Genomic DNA, 21,539 nt, shown 5'->3' with positions numbered 1-21,539 from the left:
ATGGACATCAGGGAACATTGAAGCAAAAAGATGTAAACTCATGAGAGTTACTTTTCCAGCCTTACTCAACCTAGAGCAGGTAGATCTACAGGTTGGTGTGACAGCTTGTCAGTGGGATGACACGGGTTTGTATCCTTTTCCCAAGCCTCACAAACACTCTGAAGTGAGACCACCTTTCAGTTGCCCAGTGTGTCTGTTCATCATACTCAAACAGAAGTAGTAGGGGCATGGAGAGGCTTGTACTGGAGACTTGTAAAACTGAAATGATGTTAACATAGAAGAGACACGGCTGGTGATGCTGCAGTGGCCTCTCTGAGATAAGGTGGCAACTGAACATGGTATGTGAAGAGTTTTATGTAGATCTTTGGGTCAGGCTAACCAAGTGACAAAAAACTGATTCTGTGATCTCTCAGTAGAGCATTCCTGCTGGGAAAGACTGAAACATAAAAAATGCAGTTCTCATCTAGAAGTGAGGGCTGAAAAGTTAGTGCAATCTCTGAATTTATTAGAAATTTCCTCCTCTTCTTGAGATGAGTGGTGGAGTTGTTTGGTTTTTTTTATTTACTTTGCTTTTTTGAGGAGAACAATAGTTTAAAATGGATACATGTAGGAAAAAAATAAAAGTCCCATTAAAAGGCAAACAGTCTTTTTCTGCTGTTGCGGTTTAACCCTGGACAGCAACTAAGCCCCCATTAGGCACCTATTTACTCACTACCTCCCTAGTGGGATCAGGGAGATAACTGGAAGTGTAAAAGTGAAAAAACTGGTGGGTTGAAATAAAGACAGTTTAAAAGTAAAACAAAGCTGCATGTGCAAGCAGAGCAAAACAAGAAATTCATTCACTGCTTCCCATGGGCAGGCAGGAGTTCAGCCATCTCCAGGAAAGCAGGGTTCCATCACATGTAACAGTGACTTGAGAAGACAAACGCCATAAAGCCAAACGTCTCCCAGGGTGTCCTGCTCCCACGTGAGCTCATCCACAGGTCACTGCCCTTTGACTCAAGTTCATGCTGGAGCTCCAACCTGTGCAGCACAGCAGCATAGAAACAGCAGTGATGTCCTGGCCACCTGCCAGCCCAGGTGCATCACCAATGCCGTTATCCAAATGTTCCCAGGATCAGCAGAGTAAGGTGATCAACAGCACAGCTCTACAGCCAGCAGGGAAAGCAAAAAGCCACCACTCATAAGCACTAGACTCAGGCAAACAAGCCCCATGGAAGCACAGGAGCCTGATGATTAATATCTGAACAGCAATAGCAGCTGTAACCTCGATCCAGCACATTTCAATCAAATTTGTCCTTAACATGTAGTGGACACACCATTAAGAAGACCAATGTACTGTGAGAAAAAGGATAGAAATGTTCTTAGTTGCTCTGGTAGTTGTCCAGGAGGCTGTGCTGAAACTCAGGCTGTAGAATGCTTAGATTGCTGTATCCTCTCTCCTGCAGAAGGATTTTGAGATGACTTTGAGAGTAAACAGTGGAAGGAGTAGGAACCAGCCTTGTAACCACAAGGCTGGTTACAGAACCCTGTGGATTCTGGTATGCAAGTCTCTTTGATCCCTGATGGGAAACTGCAACTAAAGATGTGACATATTTTTCTTTTTGGCTGGAGACCTGACCAAACTGGAGAAAAGGTAAAGAAACCCAGTGAACAGAACTTAAAAAGAACATGTCCTGAATACCATGGACACCAGTGGGCTGTTGCTAACTGAGGTCACACCTATGTTGGTACCTCTGAAATTTTGACTTGCCCTGAATCTCATGAAGAGGGGAAAGGAAGATGAGTCTTCTCTGTGTAGTCCCTTTGTCTGTAATACACTTAGTAAGAGCCAAGCAGAGCTGTGGCTTTGTGGATGGTCCTACCCTACAGCGAGGGTGCTGGTGGAGAAGCTCTGTGCACGTAGGTTTGTGTGTGCAAGTGCTCAGGGCTTGCTGAGCTGCTGCAGAGATAAGACGTAGCTGAGGACAACTTGCAGGCAGGCAGTTGACGTGCACTGTGGAAACTCAGATATCAGGAGAGCTACAAATATCAGCTGAAGTCAGTGTGGTTTTCTGCTTGCTGGCCTTTGGGTAGTTAGGTTACCATAAAGAATTAACAGTAATTTTGTTGGCTTCCGAATTAGTTCATTCGCACTGTATGTCAGCTCTGCAGAATGCAGACTCTGTTGGAACCAAACAGCCGTATGTGACAACAGATGGATAGACTGGAGCTGGGTCTGTAAGAGTGAAAGGAGAAGTTCCATGGTGCTGTGCCAGCAGAATCATTGTCTGTATCCCGCCAGTGTCCTGCAGAAACCTCCCCAGGCAGTGATTTACACCAGGTTATGGGCTGCACCAGGAGAGGCTAAGGGGCAGCAAGGTAGTGGTATTAAAACCTGCACATGAGAAGGAGTGAAGTGACATGGCGTTTCTTCTTATGTATAAAGCTAAAGAACTACTCCAAATCTTAGTGTGCTGAGACTGAGAAGCATGATCTTTTTATTACTGGTGTTTAGGTCCTGACGCCTGCAGTAGCTGGTTCAGATGTAAAATGGGGCTCACAAAGCTTGAGATGGGGTCAGGTACAGGTAGAAGCAGCAAATGAACAACAAAGATCTAGATCATACTCCACCTTGGAGTTCTTTGTTCTCTCCCCTCTCCTCCTCACTACATTTGTCATGCAAACCTAACTCAGCCTTAGACAGGTATTCTTCTATGGTTCAGGGGCTTAGCCCTGGCTGTATGTCATCAAATGAAAGATTAAACTCAAAGGCTCCCTTATGATAGGACCAGTAAGATGTGTTTCAAGAAATTAACATTAACTGCTCTGTGGGATGCAGTTCTCTGGATTATGCAAAGAGGTAAATGAGTGTGACACAGATCTCAGGACTGTAATAATTTCTGTGCTTCATGTAGCAATAACTGCCAGAGCTCAATTATTCTCTCTCTCTGTGAGACACTTCAAAATTCTTATAGCAAAAGTGAGAGTTGCTCAACTTTACCTTCAGTCCTGTGTGACCATTCTGGGAAGGTTGCTGCTCATTACACAAGACAATTTCTTCTTGATTTATTTTATTCTGTAAGAAATGCTACTTAAATACTAGGATACAAAGTATTTGAAATTGAATGACCTCAGTTTATACATTATGAATTAATTTCCAATTGCATGTGTGTTAGACTTGGTCTTCTAAAAAAAGAGCGAAACTTGCATGAGCGACTACTGCCATGTTTCTGCACAGTCACATACGGCTGCATTGTACATGTTTGCTTCCTTCTCCTGAACAATTTGGTACCGGTGGGTTCTTGCTGCATGCCACGTTGCTGAGACACATTGGGACTTCCTTTTATCTCTGCTAAGTGCTGAGACACTTCTGCAGATGGAAGCTGCTGTGCTTGGTACTAGTTTCTCATTGTCCTAGGAAACAAGACAATACTCTTAAGTGGGAGGAAGAAGCTGTTGTGGAAATGCATTTTTGTTTTCTAGGAGCGTAAAAACAGAATTCTCCCCCTTTATTTGGTAGAGAAACAAAATACCATAAGGCTTTATGTCTGTGATCTCACATGAGCATGACCAGAGATTGCCATGCTCCATATGTACCTGCTACCACAGAAGGTGTAGAGATGAAAAACAGCCTGCAGGAAGAAGAGGCCCAGGAGGCTCATAAGGCTGATGACACAGTGAAGAAAGCTTCCAATCTCTAAAGATAAACAGTTGCTCATTAAGGTACATCTCAAAGATTGTATTTACCTTGTACCTCCGTCAGGATTTCATCTTCTGGACAATGCTTTCTTTGTGCTTTTTTTCAGAGGACAACCTAGGGTAGCTGCCTTCACCACCTAAAGCCTCCACCTACCAGCCAGTCTTTGGAAGCTGGAAGCTGCCTTTCAGTCTTCTTGTCACAACCTACGTGTTACCCAACAATTAGCAAGATGTAATGGCACCACTGGATTACAATCCATAGATCTGGGTGATCATACCACAGACATCTTGGTGTGTCATGAACTTGTGAATAATCCTGCCTTTCCGTTCAGCCCTGGAGGTGGGAGGGAAAACCACTGCATCCATCTCCTTTCCTAGAATTTCACAAAGGGCTTTACAGTTCTGACAGCACTCCTGTTTATCCTGTCTCCTCCCAACAAATTTCTCACTGGAAACTTAGCTGCACAGTTCCTGCTGCAATCCTGCCAGGGCCACTGATGTTTGCTCAGTGCATAAACAGAGGGCTAAACAGGCTTTTGAACAGCAAATGCACGAAGGGAAGCTTACCTGAGGGACAACAGGCTATGGACTCACTCCAGCTCCCAGCTGGGTGGAACACCACGCAGGTTGTGTCAGTCACATTGGTGTCACATGCTGTCAACCTGCTGAGAACAGTCGCTGTCCCGTTGTCATGGCTTTCTTCCTCAAGGGAGGAGTTGCTCTCTAGGAGCCACGAGAGCTGAGCAGGCGGCTTCCCTGCCGCTGCCTCGCACACGGGCTTCCCGTGCTCGTCACAGAAGAGGCTCAGCCTTGGGGGCAATGCAAAGCACCAGGAAGGGGAGAAGCATGGAGTTAGTTTCCTGCATCTGGGGCAGGATGTACTTGTTCTCTACCCAAAATGAAAGCAGTGAAAAGAGGAGAATAGGGTTGGAGGTGCCATTCCATGGCAACAATGGGGATCCAACTCACAAGAGACAAAGATCCTGCCTCTTTTTTTCCTTTTGGACAACTCTCCTATGTTAAAGTGAGCCTTACCACAGCCATTCTCCACATCCTCTGTTAGGATATGGGAAATTGCTTCACAGCTGTTGTTTCTAGCTAGACAGTGGAAAAGGGAACAGCAGAAGGGAGCAGAGTTTTGGGAAATGAGGAGAAGGGAGACCAGACCTACTATCAATGAAATGCACGGGTTTATCCCAGCAAAAATGATAGAATCATAGAATGACTTAGGTTGGAAGGGACCTTAAAGATCATCTCCTTTCAACCCGACTGCGATGGGCAGGGACATCTTCCACCAGACCAGGCTGGTCAGAGTCCCATCCAGCCTGGCCATGAACGCTTCCAAGCTGGGGCATCCACAGCTTCTCTGGAAAGTCTGTTGCATTGAGACCCTATTTTAGTTGAAGTCATAGATCACCATGAATGATTGCATGACATCCTGTTTCCTTTATCTTGTTTCTTGCTTGCTACCTTACTTTTTTTAGCCATTCTGCAAAAGCCCTGTAAAGGGTTCTACACGTCCATTATACCCCTAGCAGAGAGACTTACCCTCCCCCTTCTGCCCCCGTTGGGCATATCAAGTGCTGGTTTTAGCTATCCTTCTGCTATGTGGCTGCTCAGTTGTTATTAGTGGTTCAGCCCCTGGAAGAGCAGAGTTTTGCAAAAAGTGGCTTCATGCTGCTGCTGCTGCTGCTGCTGCTGCTGCTGCTGCTGCTGCTGCTGCTGCTGCTGCTGCTGCATAGTCCCTCCCTAAGGGCTTCTGTCAGGGCCCAGGCTCTAACTGTGCTTTCCTCTCCATCTCCTGCTCAAAGCATGCAACAACACTCACCTTGAAAAGTTGGGTTTGGTTTGTTTTTACCAGTTAAAAAACACAAAACATTTTACTTACTTTCAGAGATGTTGATTGGGTTTTTTTCTAATATTGATGTGGTAAGTTTGGGTTAACTTTTAAGGAAAGTGTTTTAATTCCTGAACTAGGGAACTTCCTTTTGGGAGTGAAAAGGAAGGCATTTGCAGAAACTATTACTGGATTTATAAATTATCAAATAAACACTTTACCTGCATCAGAAATGCTTTTGTTGCAGATCATTAAAGAATATTGTAGTCTGAGCAAATGTGTTGTAGATCTGCAAGGGACAGAATGAGACCATACCCTCCAGCCCTTACAGCGTAAAACTCAGAACTGTGGCTACATGAGCCATCAGGGCTCCTGAATTGTGGTTGCATTGCAGCTTTTGGATGCTATGCCCACAAAAACTTCAGCATGCTAAATAGGGTAACCTCAAACGGATGAGGTAATAAGATTACATTTGTAGATGATTATTATAAACAAAACAAAGGTTTGTTGTGGGATCTCAGTCATGCAACACTAGGTTACTGCATAAGCTGGTACTTTGCTTGGAAATTTCTATTATTTGAGAGCCTTTTGTTTTTTCATGCCATTGCACTGTTTTGGAACAGACATGGACTGTATGAAGATAGGAGCTCTGCTGACTAACCTGGTTAAGAACGTGGAGTACAGAAATGCCCTCACATAGCTTTGTTTGATGTTCTGAATGTCTGCAATAAAATCACTGCATGATGTGAGGGACAGCAAGACTGGAAAGGAAACACATGGCACTGTCTTCCTTCTTTATCAATTCCTTTATTTCAAGATTTACCTGCTGCTACCCTAGTAATGGTCATAGCCATAGCAACCTTCCAACTAAGGAAGCAAAAGTTTGTCTCAAGTCAATTCTTGATGCAGTGGTTATATGGTCCCCGTCCCATATGCACCAATCATAGCGAGCTTTTCCACTTGATAGTGTCCTCACCAGTCTGTGTTATTGGCACTACTTTCATTTTTTCAGCCTAGATTCAAGGAGTTTCAAATAGCTTTAGCACACTTAAGACACAGAAATTTCTTCTCTGCTGCACACTCACAACACTGCATCCTGTGCTAATGACCAAGGCCAACTCTGAGAAAATGGATGAAGTAGTTCTGGTTTTGGCTCTTTGCCTGAAAGCCTGAAGTGCAAAAACAAATGCTGCAGCACAGGTCAGACCACATGCAAATAGAAAAAGTCAATAAAATTTAAGATGAATACTGAAAAGAGAATTTCAACTCTATAAAACCAGTAGAAACTACTCTTCAGCTGGGATCAGCAATATTGGCTGCAACATGAACAATAATCTCTCTGTCTTCCATTACTTTACTACAGAACTTTTAAAAACCTTTCCCACTTATAAGTATAATGAGTATTTTAATTTTTTAACTACTTTTAATGTCTCAGAATATCCAGCCCTTGAAGGGTTTGTGGCCTTGAATTCCTTACTGGAGATAAAGACACGTCTCTTCCTCTCCCCCCTGCAATAGAATAGTTTGCATAGAGGAAAATGCAGAGTTTCTTAGTATTTTATACAAATAATTTAGCATTTAAACCTGCATATCCTAGTAACTCTAGTTCCTAAACCACCTTCCAAGTGAAAAGAACATAAGATGTATTTAAGGGCAAGCACAGATTTAGACAGTCAGCAGTGCTCTTACTGTCACAGAAAACAGTAGGCAGGTTGGTGTATGTGCTCTGTCCTTTTCAGCATGCTTTCTGGTGACAATATTTGGTCTGAGTTTCTCTTTCTGGAAATGAAACTCAAGAGCCCAGCTGGTTTTGGTTCACAGGAACCAAACTGCCTGTCCCAAATGCACAACAAGAGGCCCTCACTGCTCTCACAGAATTCCATCTCCAGATGGTCTCACAGATACTCTTCTCTGAGAAGTATCTGAAATGAATAACAGTTTGACCTGTCTCACGATGCTGGGATCAGACCAGACAAGATCAGACCAGACAAGACAACTAGTGTTACCACTTCCTTCCAGCTCCACGCTCTTGCCCATTGTTTGGGATTTAGGTCAGTGTCAATGGTTATAGATCCCTCTTTCAAACTCCAGAGGAATGATTGTCAGAGTTTTTAATGTGGACTAAATTTGTAGTAATTCCCTAACATTTGAACTACATAACCAACAACTGAAAAGAGACATCTGCTGTCGCAGACATGAGGCATAGGCAATGTCAGACAGAACACCTAATGTTTGGCAATAACATGCACAATAGAAAATAGTCTTTCAGGGGAGATACAAAGTAGGCTTAAATGTTGCTAATTTACCAGCTCTGTCCACAGTAACCTGCCATTTTCCATCTTCATAGTCTGTCCTTAGAAAACCTTGAACTGCAATTTAGTACAGGAAAAAAAACAAACCACCTTCCATTGAAATGCACAGTTCTGTATTTCAGGTTTTAGATGTGGGTTTACTGGATGCTCTTGTTTATCTCACCCTTTGCTATAATTACAAGTATTCAGAAAGTCCTATACCATCTTAATTTGTTCCTGCCACCTATGTAGTCACATTAAAGGGAAGACTTAACAGTGGCTGGGGCACTAGCCTGTGAACTGGGCACCTCTGTTCACATCATCACACCTGCAGAGGTACTGTTAAATGGCCTGATTGGTTTCTCTACTGCCTTCCCTCCTGTCTCTGGCTGGCTGTTCTGGGTGTGATGTGCTAGAGAACATGTGCCTGGTGAGGGTAACTACTGCAGGGTGATTTGAAGTAGGCAAGTCTGCTGCCTGCAGCAGTGAGCTGTGTGGGACTCTGAGGCAAAAGTAGCACTTCCTCTGTTTTGCGTGTCACAGTTTGGCATAGAAATGTGGAAATCTGACTACTGGAATGGTTATGAACATACCTCTGGACAGTGTGGTTTTGCTGTTACCAGATTCACCACAGATTTCAGTTAAAATTAGGTTGCTGCATTACCATCAAAAAGCCCCTCAAAAAAACAATTAGCAGTGTTCTTGACATAATTCTTGAAAGGTTTTGCTTTTTTTCCTCTACATTTACCTGTGGTTATTCACACCCCTGGGATGACAGGAGGGAGGTCTGCTCTGTAGATTCCAAACTGGTTGGAAACAAATAAAGGGCATTTGTACATTTATTTGGGAGCACTCTTCTAAGCATGCATGTAGCAGCCAGTGATTGTGGTCCATCCTGAGCTATGCACATTTGAGCTCTGTTTTGCTGTGAAACAAAGCACATTTTAAGAGGACTTGATTTACAGGTAGTAGAATATAGGGGGTTTTTTTCCCTAGGTTTATACAGTTAACCTCTCACCATTAACAGCTTTCACTGATCATAAATTTGAGAAGCAGCATTTCTGTAGAAGTTTGTCTTACTACAAAATATTTGAAGCTATCTCTGAGACACATCTTTGTTGCTGGCTGGCCTTTTCTTAAGGAATGGAAGTTCCCTTCCTACAGCTTTGTAACTGAGCTCAATACAAAGAAAGTAGGATGTAGCCTCTGTTATCTTCTAACAGTCCTTCCTGGACTTAAATCTATTCATTGTAAAAATGAAACTATTCAGAATTATAGCACTTAAAACAGAAGGCTGTGACCACAGAAGAAAAAGGGGTCTCTGTCTCAAAGAAAAAGCAGCGTTCCTCAGGACGCCCAGGCTTGCCTGGCTGTAAGGCCAACATCAGGATATCTTTATATATTACTTTAATAAAGATACTGATAGAAGTTTACTTTCATTTAAGGGTGCTAAAACTGTGGTACTTCTTTGAAGCTGAAATGTTTCAAGGACATACATTTATTTCTGCAGGTTTTGTAGCCCTATGAACTGTAGTCATGGAGAAATATAATGTAAAAAGCTCTGTAGTTTTTTTAAATACGAAAACAGCGTCTGATACATATCAATTAAGCAGTAAAACTTCACGGGTTTTTTTACTATAATGTGAACACAGGTGGCAACAGTTTTGTGGTTAGTTTGGGTTTGTTTATTTTATCCAAAATATAACTGACCTCTATACAGTTCAACTTAAACAGAAATTACTGATTTTTTTTTTCTTTAATTTCTTAATTTTTTTACTTATCAGGATAGCTCTTGGAAAACTGATGGCTGCAGCAGGGAGCCAGAGGATGCTGCAGGACTAGGTTGTTTTGCCCTGTTCCGTGGCCAAACAGAGCATCAGTGCACGGAGCCCTCAGCAGCTCAGAGGTGTTGCTGGGCTTGGCCTGAGTCTGTAAGAACACAGATGAGAAGACCCAAAGCTAAACAGGTGACAAAAACTCAGAGGAGCTGTTGACTCCCTCAAAGGCAGAGAGGCTCTGCAAAGAGGCCTTGATAAATCAGAGGGCTGGGCAATCACCAACCATATGAAGTTTAATAAGGGAAAGTGCCGGATTCTGCACCTGGGATGGGGCAACCCTGGATGTTCATACAGACTGGGGAATGAGCTGCTGGAAAGCAGTGCTACAGAAAGGGACCTGGGAGTCCTGGTCGAAGACAAGTTGAATATGAGTCAGCAGTGCCCTGGCAGCCAAGAGGGGCAACCGTGTCCTAGGGGGCATCAGGCAGAGCATCACCAGACAGTCGAGGAAGGGGATTGTCCCCCTCTGCTCTGACCTGAGGTGGCCTCACCTTGAATATTGTGAGCAGTTTTGGGCACGACAATATAAGAATATAGAGCTATTAGAGTGTGTCCAAAGGTGAGAAATGAAGATGGTGAAGGGTCCAGAGGGGAAGCCATACAAGGAGTAGCTGAGGTCACTTGGTCTGTTCAGCCTGGAGAAGACTGAGGGGAGACCTCACTGTGGTCCTCAACATCCCCATGACGGGAAGCGGAATGGTTTGCACTGGTCGCTTCTCTCTGGTAACCAGTGGCAGGATCCGTGGGAGTGGCCTGAAGCTGCATCAAGGGAGGTTTAGGTACGATACTGGAAAAAGGGTTTTCACCCAGAGGGTGTTTGGGCACTGGAACAGGCTCCCCAAGGAAGTGGTCACAGCACCAAGCCTGACAGAGCTGAAGAAATGCTTGGAAAAAGCTTTCGGGCACATGGTGTGATTCTCGGGGCTGTGTCCTGTGCAGGGCCAGGAGCTGGACTCCACGGTTCTTGAGGGTCCCTTCCAACTCCGCATATCCTGTGATTCTGTAAACAGCCTGGCCTGGGAAGGGCCTGCCCCTCTCAAAGGGTGATATGGACAGCAGGACACTGCCGCCGCCGAGCCGGGTCCTGACAGCACCGGGCCGGGCGGGGGCACCCGAGATATCGCGCCCGCCCCGCTCCGCCCCACTATCCCTCTGTCCCGCCCCGCTCCGCCCCACTATCCCTCTGTCCCGCCCCGCTCCGCCCCACTATCCCTCTGTCCCGCCCGCCGCCTTCCGGGCCTGGCCGGGTCCCGCCTGCAGGCGCCGGGATGCTGCTGTCGCGGGCGGGCGGTGTGGCGGGCCGGGTCCCGCCGCTGGCCGCCCTGTCCCAGGTGCTGCGGCTGGAGCGGAGCCGCCGCACCGGGATCATGTTCCCGCTGCAGAAGCTGGAGCGGCACCTGGCGCCCGGCACCGACACGGCGTGGTTCCACATCTTCGAGCCCGGGCTGGACGCCCTGCAGCGCGCCGAGACGTTCTTCAGGTCCGGGCAGGGCCACCCCATCGACTACGTGAGCTCCGCCGTCCGCATGGACCACACCCCGCCGCCGGCCCTGCCCGAGGTCAGCGCTGCGCTGCCCTCGCACCCCTCGGCTGTGACCGGGCTGGGACAGCGGCTTCCCACCGCCCGGGCCGGGCTGAGCTGCTGGGGCAAGGGGGTGTCGGCAGTGGTTGTGGAGCTCTGGGGGCGGCAGTGTCAGAGCACTGCACAGTGCGTGCTGCACTTACTGCTGCTGTTTTAAAATAGTTCATTTGTTGTTGCTCTCCGTTGTGCAGCCCAGCAGCCCGGCGTGCCCGTGGCACAGGACACTGCTGTCCCCAGGCACTGGCACCAAGGGCTGGGAAATGACCAGGACTGTGGGACTGCCCCGGCACATTGAGGGCAGGTGTAGATGTGCCCTCTCTGCCTTTCCCTCTGCAGGTGTGCTTCATCGGCCGAAGCAATGTGGGGAAATCATCTTTAATCCGGGCCTTGTTTTCACTGTCTCCAGAAGTGGAGGTCAGAGTGTCAAAAACTCCAGTGAGTGACTTTTTTAACTTCTGTCCATCTTTGTCAGAAACTGATGCCAGGCCGGAGTAGGGCTGAGAAGGGTGGGAGGGGACAAGCTCCTGGGTAACCTGAAACAGCAGGAGAACGTGCCAGCTGTGGTGGCCACCACCTCATGTCTGGCAATGGCCTTGCTCAAGCACAGGAAGAGGCAGAAAGAGCCAAGCTTAGCTCTTCAACCAGGCTTGGCACATGTGCCAGACAGAGGAGTTGCACAGCTCGAGCACATGTGCTGTTAAGTCCTTTGAGAAGAAACTGAGACACCCATGAAGGCATTTTTAGTCTGTTTTATGGATAGAGTCATGTCTCCTACAAGGGTAGGAGACTGGGTAGCTTAAAGCAACAGTAGCATTCTGGGAGGGCAGGGGCATGGAATAGAGATGTTTTGTGGGGCATCTCCTTAAAGCAGCTTTTTAAAACCACTGCCTTCCCTGATCTTGCCTAAATCCTCTTCTCAGGGCCACACCAAGAAGATGAATTTCTTCAAAGTAGGGAAGTACTTTACTCTGGTGGATATGCCAGGATACGGCTACCGTGCCCCGCAAGACTTTGTGGAGATGGTGGAGGCCTACCTGCAGGAACGGCGCAAGTAAGGGACTTTCACGGCAGTCAATGCCAGACACCTACATACAGTGTCATGTAATTAGGTGAAAAAATGAAAAGGGGTAGGTGCTTGCAGTGGTAGTATTGGTTAGTTCTGACATAATTTCCCCAGGAGCTTCTGCAGTGTCATTCATTCATGCTCAGCTCAAAACAACAGAAAAGACTGAGGTGCTGCTCCATGCTGACCTTCATCTTCCATGCATGGCTCTTCTTGACTCTTCCTATCCCCAGATCTCATGTTTTTGTTTCTCCTTATGATTTTGGAAGTAGCAGAGCAGGCGTGAAATAATGGTGGCAATTACTGTTGCTTGTCTTTCTGGCAGCTTGAAGAGGACTTTTCTGTTAGTTGATGGTGTAGTTGGACTCCAGAAAACAGATCATATTGCAGTAGAGATGCTGGAAGAGTTTGGAATTCCTTATGTGGTAGGTAATGCTGCTTTCTTGGGTTGGTTATAAGGTACGGGTAATCTGTAAGGGTGTGTACCCTGTACTTGAGTTTATGTAGGTTGTTCTATCCAGGCAGTAAGCCAACCCCATTTATTGTTAATAAAATATGCCTAAAATGTGCTGAGTAAGGCAAGTGGGATTTAAGGGTTTTTTTGCTTTGTTTATTAAATGGATACTTTTTTTTTTCAGTGCTCAGCTTGAGGAGCATGAAAATGCCTGCTCCTTATGCAGGCTATAGAAATGTTTTGGTGAATTGTGTTCAATTTTTACCCCTAGGTATGACCCAGAGCTTTCAGTCTGCCTTGCAAGATGGTCCAGGACTCTTACAGATGTTCCAGACTAGCAGCAAAATAATCTTATTTTCCTCTTTTAATCCTCCCTTTCTGGATCCATGCAGATGGTGTTAACCAAAATTGACCGAGCTGGCCGGGGACTGTTGTTAAAGAATGTACTGGGGATCCAGGAGTTTGTAAAGAAGAACACTCAGGGATGCTTTCCTCAACTGTTCCTGGTCAGGTAAAGCTCTGCTGTGCTGCTGCCATTTCCTTTTGGGTGATAAATTCAGGAGGGCAAGCTGAGCTGAAATGGGTTTGTCCACTTTAGAGGCAGCCCCTCTCTATGGCCCAAGGATGGAGGGTGGGCTGCTGATGGGGAAATGCCCCTTTTCTTCTTCCCTCTCCTCTGCAGAGTTGTTTTCAAGGTTGCTTCTTCCTTTGGCCTTTCTTGGAGGTGGGCAGAAGTCTTGGTGCTGGATGTTAGCAGGCTTTGCCATTCTATTTGGAGTTCTGGTAACAGTAGCAGCTGTAATTGTTGCATTAGGGAGCCGAACTTGAGGTTCATACCAAGGTGGGAGATGTAACTGAACACAGCAAGTAACTGTTTGCTCCTATTACTCCAAGACACAGCATTATCTGGCACTAAACATCCACACCTCTGTTTCCACAGTTCTGTGGAGTTTTCAGGAGTTCACTTGCTAAGGTGTTTTGTAGCCCACGTTACTGGAAACCTGGCTGCTGTAGAGACCAGCTGAAAAGACTGACTCCTGATCTGCTCAGCTCATCTGGAACAAAAGGTCTGTGTTTTTTTGTTGTAAATAACCCAAGGTACTAGAAGTTATTTAGGATAAATTAATATGTATAAAACTAAGCTTTTTGCTTATTAAGTTCATCAATTCAAGAAGTTTGCAGTGTGAGTGAATCCAGGGTATTATAAAACTGTTTTATGAAACCTACATGATTGTGCAGAGAACCTCCAAAGAGAAGCGAAGTTTTAATACAGCATTTTCTCTCCCTCCACTGAAATGTTCAAAAAGATACCACTGCATGCCTAAATTTTGCTATATTTAGGATATTAGAGATAGTCCAGTAATGTCTTTAATAAAGAGGCATTTAGTTTAGAATAGAAAAACTATAGCCCTAACATTAAGCAACCTGTACTTGTCCAGTTGAACTGAATGGTACACAGAAGTTTACTTCTCTCAGTTAGGGTTAGGATAGCAGGAGCCAAAAGCTACCACCTGTACAACCTTCCTGCTTTAAGGCCATCTGGAGTGGAAATAGCCAACATATTGTCTGTGAAGGTGTGTTTGACTTTCTGTATGTTTTACTTTTGTAACTTTCTGTGTTCTGCGTTCAGTAGGTGCAGTGAGATAGCATGCCTTGCTTGCATACATCGAGTTGTCCCTGTTCCAGATGGGTGAAGGAAAGGACACATCTTCAATGGGATCTACTTTTTGATCACTGTTGGCTTGAAACAGTGAAATGAAAGACTGGCCATCTGGAGGAACCCTCTTTTTCTGCACATTATCATCAGTCAGTGCTGCATTTCTGTTCTCGATCCAGCATGAAGTTCTGCATCTGCACTCGGATGAATTGCCAGATCTGAGACCTGTTGTCCATTATCTGTGTCTGTTCTGCCCTGGCAGCTGAAGCACAGTACTGATGTGTCCCATACTCTTTAGGGGTACTGTAGCAGCTCAGAGAACTGTGTCCCACACCAGCTGTGTCTGGCTAAGAGCACCTGAAACTGTGAAGTTTACAAGGTACAGAGTCAGACAAAAGGAGAGCTGTCAATAGCAGCAGTCATGCAGGAGAACTTAGATCAAAGCTATTAAGTGCCTGTGTTGAACTCTGGCACTCAGACTTTGTCATGTCTTAACATGGCCAAATGTGGGTGTGCAGTTGTCCAAGTTACTTACATTAAGTGTTTAAACCTCATGAAAGGGCAGTTTTTTCTAAACCACTCTGAGGGTGAGAAGGTGACATTTATAGCCCTTTCATTATGCAACTTCTTGTAACTCTCAGACTAGACATGAGGTGAGGCTTGTTTTCAGCACTCATGTAAGAAGTGAGGAATGTGATAAATGCATTAGAAAGACATGGCTCTCTAGCTTCTGCATTTTAACAGTAATTAAACCTGTAAGTCTCTTAATATTTTACCTCTAATCCCAAAATGCTACAGAGCAAACTAGCCCAGGGGATGCATGATCCTAGGGGAAGTGCAGTAGTATCTAGACAGATGGGACAGGTGAAAGTGAACACTTCAGGAAGAATTCTTTCTTAGTATTTTAAAACCAGGATTTTTGAAAAGCATCAGTCTTGTCATGGCTGTCATTTTCAAGGCCTCACCTGTGACTGGAGAGCCTCCAAAAATAATCCTGTATGTGTAAAAAATTGCAGTTCTGCTTTTAGTCCCTCCTCTGAAGAAAACCCCTTACAATGCTAGGAAAATGGGGCAGGCAACTCAGGAAGTGTTTAAGGATGTCATTAGGTCATGCAGAAAGAAATTAGAAAGGCGAAAGCTCAATTAGAACTTAATGTGGCCACTTCTCTAAAGAATAATAAAAGGTGTTTTTATAAATACATTAATAGCAAAAGGAGGGGCAAGGAAAACCTCCATTCTTTATTGGACACAAGGGGAGAATATAGTTACCAAAGATGAGGAAAAGGCTCAGGTACTTAACACCTTCTTTGTCTCGGTTTTCAACAATAAGACAGGTTGTCCTCGGGACAGCTGGCCTCCTGAGCTGGTAGACAGATATAGGGAGCAGAATAGCTCCTCTGTAATCCAGGAGGAAGCAGTTAGTGACCTGCTGGGTCACTTAGATGCTCACAAGTCTATGGGACCAGATGGGATCCATCCAAGGGTGATGAGGGGGCTGGCGGAAGAGCTCACCAAGCCACTCTCCATCATCTACCAACAGTCCTGGCTTACTGGGGAGGTCCCACATGACTAGGGGTTGGCCTATACATAAGAAGGACTGGAAGGAGGATCTGGGCAACTACAGGCCTGTCAGCCTGCTGTCAGTGCCTGGCAAGGTTATGGAACAGATCATCTTGGTTGCGATCACACAGCACCTACAGGGTGGCTGGGGGATCGGACCCAGCCAGCATGGATTTAGGAGGGGCAGGTCCTGCCTGACCAACTTGATCTTCTTTTATGACTAGGTGACCTGACTGGTGGATGAGGGGAAGACTGTGGATGTGGTCTATGTGGACTTCAGCAAAGCCTTTGGTGAAGTGTCCCAAAGCATACTCCTGAAAAAGCTGGCAGCCCATGGCTTCGACAGGGGCACTCTGTGCTGGGTTAGGAACTGGCTGGAGGGCCGGGCCCAGAGAGTGGTGGTGTCCCTCAGGGATCAGTATTGGGTCCAGTTCTATTTAATATCTTTGTTGATGATCTGGAAGAGGGGATTGAGTCCACCATCAGCAAATTTGCAGGTGGCACCAAGCTGAGGGGCATGTCAATTTGCTGGAGGGTAGGAGGACTCTGCAGGGGAAACTCGAGAGGCTGGATGGATGGCTCAAATCCAATAGTATGAGATTTAACAAGACCAAGTGCCAGGTCCTGCACTTAGACCACAACAACCTCCTGCAGCACTACAGGCTGGGCACAGAGCAGCCAGGCAGAGGGACCTGGGGGCTCTGACTGACAGGAAGCTGAACATGATCCAGGAGTGTGCCTAGGTGGCCAAGAAGGCCAATTGCATCCTGGCCTGTATCAGGAACAGTTTGGCCAACAGGATTAGGGAAGTGATTGTCCCTCCATACTCAGCACTGGTTAGGCCACTACTCAAGTCCTGTGTCCAGTTCTGGGCCCCTCAGTTTAGGAAGGATATTGAGGTGCTGGAGCGTGTCCAGAGAAGGGTAACAAAGCTGGTGAAGGGTCTGGACCACAAGTCCTATGAGGAGCAGCTGAGGGAGCTGGGGTTCTTTAGCCTGGACAAAAGGAGGCTCGGGGGGATCCTTATTGGTCGTAGCCAAGTGGGGGTCAGTCTCCCAGGCAACTAACGACAGGACAAGAGAACAGAGTCTTAAGCTACGCCAAGGGAGGCTCAGGTTGGACATTAGGAAGAAGTTCTTCACAGTAAGAGTGATTGGGAATTGGAATGGACAGCCCAGGGAGGTGGTGAAGTCACCATCCCTGGAGGTGTTTTAAGAAAAGACTGGATGAGGCACTTAGTGTCATGGTCTAGTTGACAAGATGGAGTCAGGTCATAGGTTGGACTCAATAACCTCAGAGGTCTTTTCCAACCTCATTGATTCTCTGATTCTGTGAATTATTTTACAAACCACTTAAATACATTAAATGTGTGTAGTAAATCCATTTGTATAAAAAGTGGGACGTGTGCCTGGAACAGTAGGTACCTTCTTATCCTGAACAACTAGCTTTGCCTCTGGACACATCTTGTATTTCTGCTGTGCTAGTCAAAAGATCTTTACTCACAAGTGCTTCAAATAGTGGAATAACTTGCATTTTGCTCAGCCATTTGCAGGCGAGAACACCACAGTTGGATTCTTGAGTGCAACAGTGCCCCTGTGACAAGTGACAAGTAAGACAGCAAATAAAAGCAAGTCCTCTCCTTTACTTAAACAGTAAAACTTATATTTAAGTGTCTTCACAGGAACGTGCTTTGGGTAAACAGGTGTCTGACACACTACTCGACTTTTGCCTCTTCTGCACCTGTTATTTGCAGAATGATCTTGAGTACTAGCTTCTATGGAAAAGGATTCCACCTTGTGCATCTTCCCTGGTCTTTCAGCAGTAATTTCTCCTTTTTCTTTCTCTACTGTCTGTGTCTGATCTAGTCTGTCACCATAACACTGGCACTACAAAGGCAGTATTTTTCAACAATGTCCAAAATTAGAACATTACAGTCTGGACAGGTGCACTACTCAATCATTAACAAACTAGTGGAATAATTGGGCTCAGAGCATTAAAGTCAGTGGGTCATACTCCAGTTGCTCAGCAGTTACAAATGGAACACTGCAATGATCTATTCTGGAATGTGTCCAGGTGAATATCTTTACGAGTAATCTGGAGCAGATGCATTATCAAACAACACATGGCACCAAACTGGGGGGAACAGTTGATACACTCAGGGGCAGGGCTGCCATTTAGAGGAACTTGGGAGAGCTGGAGGAAAGGGCTGACAGCAAACTTATGAAATTCAACAGGACTGGAGCACCTCCCCTACCAAGACAAGCTGAGGAAGTTGGAGCTGTTCAGCCTGGAGAAGAGGAGATTGTGAGGGCCCCCCTGAAGGAGGCCTACAGGAAAGCCAGAGAGGGACTCTCTCTCTCAGGAACTGTAGTGACAGGATGAGGAGTAATGGGTACAAATTGAAAGAGAAGAAACTTAGGATAGATATTAGGAAGAAATTCTTTATTGTGAGAGTGGTGAGACACTGGAACAGGTTGCCTAGGGAGATTGTGGATGCCTCAACCCTGGTGATGATCAAGGTCAGGTTGGATGGGACATTGCTGCTGGGAGGTGTTCCTGCCCATGGCAGCGGTGTTGGAACAAAATGATCTTTAAGGTCCCTTCCAACCCCTTAACATTCTATGATTTTATGAACGTGGGCAAGTGCGTTTTTCTCAAGGGAAGGAAAAGCCCCTGCGAACCAGCAGGCAGACTGGGAGACCTTTTTAACATCATGGCTGACCTTTCAAGCAGGGGAATGGACCAGACACCTCCCGAGTTCACTTTCAGACCACGATATCCTGATCTGACAATCCAATAATGGGGAGGGTCACCAGATCTCTCCCACTAAATCCTTGGTGCTACGACTCCCACCAGCTCCCGCCCAGCCGGCAGCACCGCCCCGTGCCCGCCCCTCCACAGCTCGGCGGGCTCGGCGAGGCGGGGCCGGGCAAGGGGAAGAGGAACAGGAATCCCTTCCGGCGCAGCCCGGCAGCCATGGCCGATGAGGAGGAGGACGTGCCGGTGAGTGGCGGGAGGGGCTGCAGTTCCCGGTGGTCCCCATCCCATGCCAGCAGCGGGAAGGGGCCGGGTCCCGGCGGGCGCTGACCGCGGCCTCTCTCCGCTGTGCCCGTGCAGTTCGAAGAGGACGCGGAGGACGCCGGCGGGGGCCTGGACGGCGGGCAGGGCAGGAGGAAGAGGCTGTTCTCCAAAGAGCGTGAGTCGAGCTGGGCCGGACAGCCCAGCCCGGCCCAGCCAGGACGGGTCATTCAGCTGAAACTCTGAGCAGATAGCTATGGAGTTCCTAAACTCACTTTTCCTTAGCAAAACAGCGGCTTTCATTTTGTGCCCTGGCTGCAAGTGCAGAAGGCTGTCATGTAGACAGACCCCCCAAAAAATACTGCTGGTGCGTCCTCTGAACCGAGCTGTGCCCAAAGTCGGTTGTGCTGTAAGTCAGTGTGTAGGGCTTTGCAGGCTGAGTATTTAAAGAGCTTGTCATCAGATGTGCTTTTCTGCCTGTACAGCACCTGGCTTTTGTTGGTTTCTGTTTATTTCCTGTATGTTTGCTCAAGTATTGGCCTGCCTAACAGACAAGAGTTACATTCCTGCACCACCCTGGAGCAGGAATGTGCAGGCTGGTGAACTCTTAACTAGATGTGTGCTGCTGACACTACTGAATGGATGAAAGGAGCCTCACAGAGTGTTTCTTTGTGCAGTAAGATGCATGATGTATGGATTCGGGGACGACCAGAACCCTTACACAGAATCCGTGGACATTCTTGAGGACCTGGTAATAGAGTTTATCACAGAAATGGTAAGTCAGCTCTAGACAGCATGGTCAAAACATCCTCACAAGGACTTTAGTCTTCTAGATAATACCTCTGACTCAAATACTGCATTATCCCGGGCCCCAAAGTCATGGTGCTAGTAGGAGAAAGCTAAACTTGGATTTTGCTTTTCCAAGAGAAAGGCAAAATTCATGCATCTTGTTCCACATGGATTTAGAAAACTGAAGTCCTTAAGTAGCGGTTAAATTAGTATTGTAGGAGAGGAAATTCACATCTGAGTTTGGGAGTCACTGTGGCATCACTGTATGTGCAGCTGACAGAAGACAAGGCTCAGCTTCGAAAATCTGTCAACTTTTTGTGTTGACCCAGTGTCTTTACATGGATGGGAATGTAGCTCTGCTGCAAAAGAAATGCATTCTGGGGCCTGAAGCCATTACTCTACCAGGTATTTGGATATTCTTTTAAAGTATCCAAGCATTCCCCTTTCTTTTGAAAGGTTGTCCTTGCCTTTCCTTATCAAAACACCCTACATTGTCCTCTGATAGGGTTAGCTCACATTGCTTCCAAGTTGTGCCTGATCTTCAGGCTTTTTGCATGCTGGGCATCATACTTGTAATCTAGCTTTAGTTTTGATACCATTATGTGATGTATATATACCGCTGTGTGTAGGTGTAGGTGACAGGGAGCTGGGGACAGCAGAGCAACAGTAAGTCCATGGTTTACTGGGAAGTTCTGTTGTGACTAGGATGATGGTGCCCAGGTCCTGCAATTGCTTACTTTGTTACAAAATTACAGGAAATAAAGTGGAATTGAGAACTTTAAAAAAGTGGCAAAGGAACCCTGTTGACTTTCCTTTTCTCCCCTCTGACAGACACACAAGGCCATGTCGATCGGGCGGCAGGGCCGTGTACAGGTCGAGGACATTGTCTTTCTAATTCGCAAGGACCCCCGGAAGTTTGCCAGGGTTAAAGACCTCCTTACTATGAATGAAGAACTGAAACGAGCCAGAAAGGCCTTCGATGAAGCAAACTATGGATCTTGATTCTGTGCACAAGCTGCACTGGGGCTTCATTTGGGCTGCCCAAGTAACGGCACCTGCCCAGTAAGAAGGAAGATCGTGTGTGTTGTTTGGAGGGGTTAATCAGGATGAAGGTCACTGCTGGGATGTCTGGCCTCGCTCCCAGCCTTTTCTGAGAACTATTCAAGCAGCTGAAATGTTATCTGATTGTATGTGGTATACTTGGGTATTTTTATACCATTTTAGGAAATGAAAAATTCCTGTAATGGCAGGAAGTCTGTTTGAAGTAGGCCTGTGTTGTATCAGGTGGCTAGATGGCCGATGATACATGATTCTCTACAGCTATTTCAGTTATCACTGGGTACTCCTGTGAGAGGAAACCCAGAAAATGGATCTTAGTTAGCTGGACACAGGCTTCAAGCCCAAACTACTCTAAAAGTTCTGCTTTTTGCTCTGTATATGCTCTTTGAATAAAACATTTTAAGTTTGTGCCTACTCCTCCTAACTAAACTTACATTGATCGATTCACACAAGATGCACAATAGAGGGGTTTTTACACTTAACAGGCTAGGAAGGTTATTTTAATTTTTGTCCTGGTGGGCACAGCTCTTTTATTTTCTACTGCTCTTAAGCCTAAGAAATTGAACTTGGCCTGTTCCTGATTTACTTCCACTTACAGCCTTTCCTTACCCCTGTTAAGCAGGTGCTCTCTACCAAACCAGATTCCTGTTCTTTGTTCTGAGAATTTTTTCCTTAATATTTCCTGGTGATCCTGCTCATGGGAATTACTT

The 21,539-nt window shown here is 46.1% G+C and overlaps 3 protein-coding genes across 6 annotated transcripts; 2 read left to right on the top strand and 1 right to left on the bottom strand.

Annotated features, from left to right (window-relative positions):
* Positions 1-2,651: 2,651 nt before the first annotated feature.
* On the bottom strand, positions 2,652-4,725 carry LOC127467429 (cell surface glycoprotein CD200 receptor 1-A-like). Its single transcript, XM_051779377.1, has 3 exons — positions 4,717-4,725; positions 4,249-4,570; positions 2,652-3,679 (listed from the first exon to the last, which is right to left on the bottom strand). The coding sequence occupies exons 1-3, from the start codon at positions 4,723-4,725 to the stop codon at positions 3,525-3,527; spliced, it is 486 nt and encodes a 161-aa protein (XP_051635337.1). The 3' UTR covers positions 2,652-3,524.
* Positions 4,726-10,872: 6,147 nt separating this feature from the next.
* On the top strand, positions 10,873-17,621 carry GTPBP8 (GTP binding protein 8 (putative)). 4 transcript variants are annotated; one of them, XR_007903411.1, is made up of 8 exons: positions 10,873-11,206; positions 11,566-11,664; positions 12,150-12,280; positions 12,618-12,717; positions 13,139-13,257; positions 13,687-13,813; positions 14,377-14,782; positions 16,188-17,621. XR_007903411.1 is itself a non-coding variant. In XM_051781080.1 (7 exons), the coding sequence occupies exons 1-6, from the start codon at positions 10,916-10,918 to the stop codon at positions 13,769-13,771; spliced, it is 825 nt and encodes a 274-aa protein (XP_051637040.1). In that variant the 5' UTR covers positions 10,873-10,915; the 3' UTR covers positions 13,772-13,813; positions 14,433-17,621. The 4 variants fall into 4 exon arrangements, 3 of the variants coding, with proteins under 3 accessions (XP_051637040.1, XP_051637039.1, XP_051637038.1); XM_051781080.1 differs by having other exon boundaries at positions 14,433-17,621; XM_051781079.1 differs by having other exon boundaries at positions 14,380-17,621.
* A 1,214-nt stretch (positions 17,622-18,835) lies between these two features.
* Positions 18,836-21,237, top strand: TAF13 (TATA-box binding protein associated factor 13). Its single transcript, XM_051781085.1, has 4 exons — positions 18,836-18,966; positions 19,081-19,159; positions 19,659-19,756; positions 20,602-21,237. The coding sequence occupies exons 1-4, from the start codon at positions 18,940-18,942 to the stop codon at positions 20,770-20,772; spliced, it is 375 nt and encodes a 124-aa protein (XP_051637045.1). The 5' UTR covers positions 18,836-18,939; the 3' UTR covers positions 20,773-21,237.
* Positions 21,238-21,539: the final 302 nt, after the last annotated feature.

The sequence above is a fragment of the Manacus candei genome, unplaced genomic scaffold (genome assembly GCF_025592945.1).
Source record: "Manacus candei isolate 608988 ecotype Guabito, Panama unplaced genomic scaffold, ASM2559294v1 h1tg000014l, whole genome shotgun sequence".
Classification (NCBI taxonomy): Eukaryota; Metazoa; Chordata; class Aves; order Passeriformes; family Pipridae; genus Manacus; species Manacus candei.
The sequence above is the reverse complement of the archived record's forward strand: the minus strand, read 5'-3'. Positions and strand labels throughout refer to the sequence as shown.

Bases quoted from the DNA above. Each gene is read 5' to 3' on its own strand.
- LOC127467429 (XM_051779377.1), bottom strand. The intron at 3,680-4,248 runs GTAAGCTTCCCT...GTTTATCTTTAG, and splicing joins CATAGCCTGTTGTCCCTCAG to AGATTGGAAGCTTTCTTCAC.
- GTPBP8 (XM_051781080.1), top strand. From the start codon at position 10,916: ATGCTGCTGTCGCGGGCGGGCGGTGTGGCGGGCCGGGTCCCGCCGCTG. The intron at 11,207-11,565 runs GTCAGCGCTGCG...TTCCCTCTGCAG, and splicing joins CGCCGCCGGCCCTGCCCGAG to GTGTGCTTCATCGGCCGAAG. The intron at 13,258-13,686 runs GTAAAGCTCTGC...CTGTTTCCACAG, and splicing joins CCTCAACTGTTCCTGGTCAG to TTCTGTGGAGTTTTCAGGAG.
- TAF13 (XM_051781085.1), top strand. From the start codon at position 18,940: ATGGCCGATGAGGAGGAGGACGTGCCG. The intron at 18,967-19,080 runs GTGAGTGGCGGG...GTGCCCGTGCAG, and splicing joins ATGAGGAGGAGGACGTGCCG to TTCGAAGAGGACGCGGAGGA. The intron at 19,757-20,601 runs GTAAGTCAGCTC...CCCCTCTGACAG, and splicing joins TAGAGTTTATCACAGAAATG to ACACACAAGGCCATGTCGAT.